The 4,898-nt window shown below is 35.6% G+C and overlaps 1 protein-coding gene across 1 annotated transcript in view; it reads right to left on the reverse strand.

Moving 5' to 3' along the window:
* Positions 1–4,898, reverse strand: part of gsap (gamma-secretase activating protein) — a gene marked incomplete in the record, with an annotated part of 34,323 nt that overhangs the window by 22,372 nt on the left and 7,053 nt on the right. The window contains 4 exon segments of the mRNA XM_014014465.1: positions 1,983–2,052; positions 3,437–3,527; positions 3,641–3,809; positions 3,899–3,991. Coding sequence (XP_013869919.1) covers positions 1,983–2,052; positions 3,437–3,527; positions 3,641–3,809; positions 3,899–3,991 — 423 coding nt within the window.

Consider the following 4,898-nt stretch of genomic DNA (forward strand, 5'->3'; position numbering starts at 1 on the left):
TCATGATAAATTCCCAGAATATTGAAATGTGTATCTGATATCACAATAAATTTCCAGAATATTAAAATGTGTATCAGTATCGCAACAAATTCCCAGAATATTGAAATCTGTATCTAGTATCATGATAAATTCCCAGAATATTGAAATGTGTATCAGTATCGCAATAAATTCCCAGAATATTAAAATGTGTATCAATATCGCAATAAATTCCCAGAATATTGAAATCTGTATCTGGTATCATGATAAATTCCCAGAATATTGAAATGTGTATCAGGATCACAATAAATTCCCAGAATATAGAAATCTGTATCTGGTATCATGATAAATTCCCAGAATATTGAAATGTGTATCAGGATCGCAATAAATTCCCAGAATATTGAAATCTGTATCTGGTATCATGATAAATTCCCAGAATATTGAAATGTGTATCAGTGTCGAAATAAAATCCCAGAATATTGAAATGTGTATCAGTATCGTGATCAATTTCCAGAATATTGAAATGTGTATCAGTATCGCAATAAATTCCCAGAATATTGAAATCTGTATCTAGCATCATGATAAATTTCCAGAATATTGAAATGTTTATCAGTATCGATATAAATTCCCAGAATATTGAAATGTGTATCAGTATCGCAATAAATTCCCAGAATATTGAAATGTGTATCTGGTATCATGATAAATTCCCAGAATATTGAAATGTGTATCTGGTATCATGATAAATTCCCAGAATATTGAAATGTGTATCAGTATCGCGATAAATTTCCAGCATATTGAAATGTGTATCAGTATCGTGATAAATTTCCAGCATATTGAAATGTGTATCAGTATTGCGATAAATTCCCAGAATATTGAAATGTATATCAGTATCGATATAAATTCCCAGAATATTGAAATGTGTATCAGTATTGCGATAAATTCCCAGAATATTGAAATGTGTATCAGTATCGATATAAATTCCCAGAATATTAAAATGTGTATCAGTATCGGATAAATTCCCAGAATATTGAAATATGTATCAATATCGCAATAAATTCCCAGAATATTGAAATGTGTATCAGTATCGCGATAAATTTCCAGAATATTGAAATGTGTATCAGTATCGCGATAAATTTCCAGAATATTGAAATGTGTATCAGTATCGCAATAAATTCCCAGAATATTGAAATGTGTATCAGTATCGCGATAAATTCCCAGAATATTGAAATGTGTATCAGTATCGCAATAAATTCCCAGAATATTCAAATGTGTATCTGGTATCATGATAAATTCCCAGAATATTGAAATGTGTATCTGGCATCACAATACATTTCCAGAATACTGAAATGTATAACAGTATTGCAATTAATTCCCAGAATACTGAAGTGTACTCTATATCAAGTATCATGATAAATTTAGTGAATACTGAAATGTGAATCAGGTATTGCGATAAATTCCCAGAATATTTAAATGCATATTAATTATTGTGATGGATCTCAAGTACTGAAATGACTATCAAATATGATAAATTCTGCAAATATTGAAAAGTATAGCAGGTATTGTGACCCCCAAATATTAAGATAATAAAGACCGTACTATCGTGTTGCAGAGTAACCTCTCTATTAGTGATTTAAATACTAATAAATGCAAACATATTCAGGCCAGAGCCTTGTAATCAGCTGTGATCATCTATTCTCAACGATGTTTTCTGTAGGTGAAAAAGTAGTACATGCACACAATGCAAGGTCATGCTGAGACACATATGCATACTTAACTAAATGTGTTGTTTTTTGTATTTATGGGAAAAATTCCCTCTGCACAGAGAGGGGATGCCTGGCACCAGTTTGCAAAAAGAATCTTAAAAAGCAAACACAGTTGAAGGAATTCATGCTTGTGTAGACAAGAGATAAGCAGTCGAGTTGCCAAGGACTAATGAGAAGTGGAAAAAGAGCAACAAGCCTGTAAAAGGATAAATGTTGAGACCTGGGCGTTTAGCTGCCACCTACCTAAGATGAACTCCTGAATCTGATCAAACGATTCAAAGGGGTTCACATTGTCACACAGCCATTCAGTTATCTAGAAGAAAAATAGAAAGACACGAATATTACAAAAAGCAACAAAAAGAAGTAGTTTTTATCTACTTTTGAAGCTAATTCAGTTGGTGCTCAAAGGATTTTAAACTCTCTTCACCTTTTTTTTACTTTTTATAGCAGAATCAAGCAGTTTAGTTGCTAAAGTTATTCATATAGTTCAACTTTGAATAGATTTTGGCCCATTTTCTACAGAGCCAGTCTATTTTACAGCCTTTATGCTTTGCTTTGTTTTGAAATTGACTAATGAGCTGCAAATATTCCTGCTTCCAGAGTGAAGAATGCTTATAACCTTCTCCTGACTTCCTTATAAATTTATCACTTAACTGCTTTGTCAAATACTTTAAATAACAGGCAACTAACTCAGAAAAAATATTACATTCTTATTAGTTTCAGATTCTCTTTGTGTCACAGGGTAAWATCGCAGCAATTTCAGCCTCCAATAAGAGTTTTGTTTTAATTATTTAGCTTCAGAGCGCTTCATGTGCATTACAGAAACATGAAACTATAATGATGCCCGTCAGGAAAAACCTTCACCTCGTAAATCTCCCAAACACCGCGTCTCTGAGCTTCTTTAAACAAATACGTCTTTGCCATGAGACATATTTGAGTCAAGAAATTAAAAAAATAATAATAATAATAATAAAAACCAAACTGTGGAGTTAGGGAAAAACAAGAAGTGGGAGCGTTTCATTTGCATTCAATTTAGGTTACAAAGTCCTGTGAACAAAGAGAAATTGTTAACAAGCAATCGCTTTATTAAAGGCTTTACTTTATGAGGCCGGCAGCAGCAAACAAATAGACTTCTGTGTCCTGATTCCTCTGCTGTATGTGCACTAACGAAGCTGGTGACTCAGATAACCTTTGAAGAAATCATTTATTTTATCTATCTAGTTGGAGCATTTTTATTTCAGTCCTAATACTKATAAAGTCTTAGTCGGAGTCAGCAAGAACCAGTCTCTGACTCTGCTTGGACTCGCCTGCTCTTCTTCCCTCTTGTTTTATTGCAGCGTCGGTTGGATTTTTTTTTCTTGTTGCAGAGTGCAACATTTCTACCTCTGTGTCGTAATTATTCCTGGTTGAACGTTATTTTTTCTTTGAGAGAAGGGGCCTAACAGCAACCTCGCTGCACTGTCAGCTCACTGACGAGCACTTCCTGTTTTTTCTTACATTCCTTCTGAGTTCCCCTTACTTCAGAGAGAATGTATTGATTTAGTTGTTTTTTTTCCAAGTCTGGCAACAATCAATGCCTGTGTTTCTTATAATTCTACACTCTAGAAAAAGTATAATTGATGAAAATGTGTTGCTAAGTGTAAGTGTTGTGCACTGTGGAGGTCATTTATCTGTGTGCGTTCTGTCTGCGTCTGCACCTTCAGCTCCAGGTTTGGGTCACTTCCCATGTAAACCAGCAGGCAGTGGAGGGCAGCCAGGCGCTGCGGGTCACTCTTACTGCTGGGACATCTTGGACAGAGAGGGAAAAACAGGACTTTTACCCTTTAGAAAACACAGCTGGATAGACAGCAGCAAGGTGCAGCTAAAGGAAGACAGCTCAAAGCGTTGTGAAGCGTTCTGACCCGGGACGAGCGTCTGATTGCAGTATCTGCAGCAGGTACGCAGAGCTGAGCGTGGCCGTGTGAATCCGTCCAGCAGTCAGGTCCAACAGACGACCAGCAGGCTGGTCCTCTGCGTGCAGCACGCTGACGTTAGCGGGCTCGCACAGCAGGCCCAGGTTCACCTCGTCACCTTAACGTCGCCGAGGGGAAACCACAAAAGTGTTTTCAAATTGGGTTTAAATTAGAAGGGTTTTTTTTTTTTCTGTTTTTCTGAGTTACCAGAGAAGAAGAAGGACAGGCAGGATGTCTCCTGCTGCCTGGTGTTGATACAGTGGAGGAAATGTCCCTGCAGATACACCAGGATGTAGTAGCCTGTGTGATAAGGCAGCAGTCAGTGGCTTCATAATGCGACAGACATTTATCTGAATGCTGAGTCAGCACTATCAGCATTCACACTACTGACTGCCTATGTATAGTTTTATTTTCTTCTGTACATCTCTACGATCAAACAAACAATGCAGTCATTGTGCTGTTTTAACCAAAACCTTTGGCTCGATCAGGAAATGCTTGCTGTGACTTTTGGTTTTTGCAACTTTTTTACTTTTTGAATTATTACATTTTATTTATAAACCTTTAATTTCCCATGTTTTTCTAAATGTGTTTTTTTTACTTTAGCTATGAGCTTTGGCTACTTTTTGCTTTATAATGTTGCTAATTGTTACTTTTAGCTATGAACTGGCTAATTGTATTTTTTTAGCTTGACTAGAGCTTAAGCTGTTTAGCTGCTGTTTTGCTAAAATCATCTTTAGTGGATTTTGACCTTTAGCTAGTTTAGCTTATTTTAGTTGCTGTTTTGTTAATTTTAGCTTTTATTTACAAACTTCTACATTTAGTCTTTAGCTGCTGTTTTGCTAATTCGTCTTCAGCAGATGTTGACATTTAGCTACAGTTTTGTTAATTTTAATTACTGTTTTGCTAATTTTAACATTTATTTATGAATTTAGCATTTAGCTGCTGTTTAGCTAATTCTTGACTTTAGCTCGTGCTTAGCTGGCTTAATGCTTTAGCTTTGGTTTTGTTAATTTTACCTTTTAGCTTTGGTCATTTTAGTATTCAGCTACAGTTTTGTTTTTTTTGTTTATCTCTCAGCCATTGTTTTGCTAAATTTAGGTTTTAGCTACTATTAGCTTGTTTTAGTTAGCAAGTCATTCAGCATTAACTCAATGACACTCACACGTGTGTGTGCGTGCGTGTGTGTGTGTGTGTGTGTGTGTGTGTG

This window comes from Austrofundulus limnaeus, unplaced genomic scaffold (genome assembly GCF_001266775.1).
Source record: "Austrofundulus limnaeus strain Quisiro unplaced genomic scaffold, Austrofundulus_limnaeus-1.0 Scaffold115, whole genome shotgun sequence".
Classification (NCBI taxonomy): domain Eukaryota; kingdom Metazoa; phylum Chordata; class Actinopteri; order Cyprinodontiformes; family Rivulidae; genus Austrofundulus; species Austrofundulus limnaeus.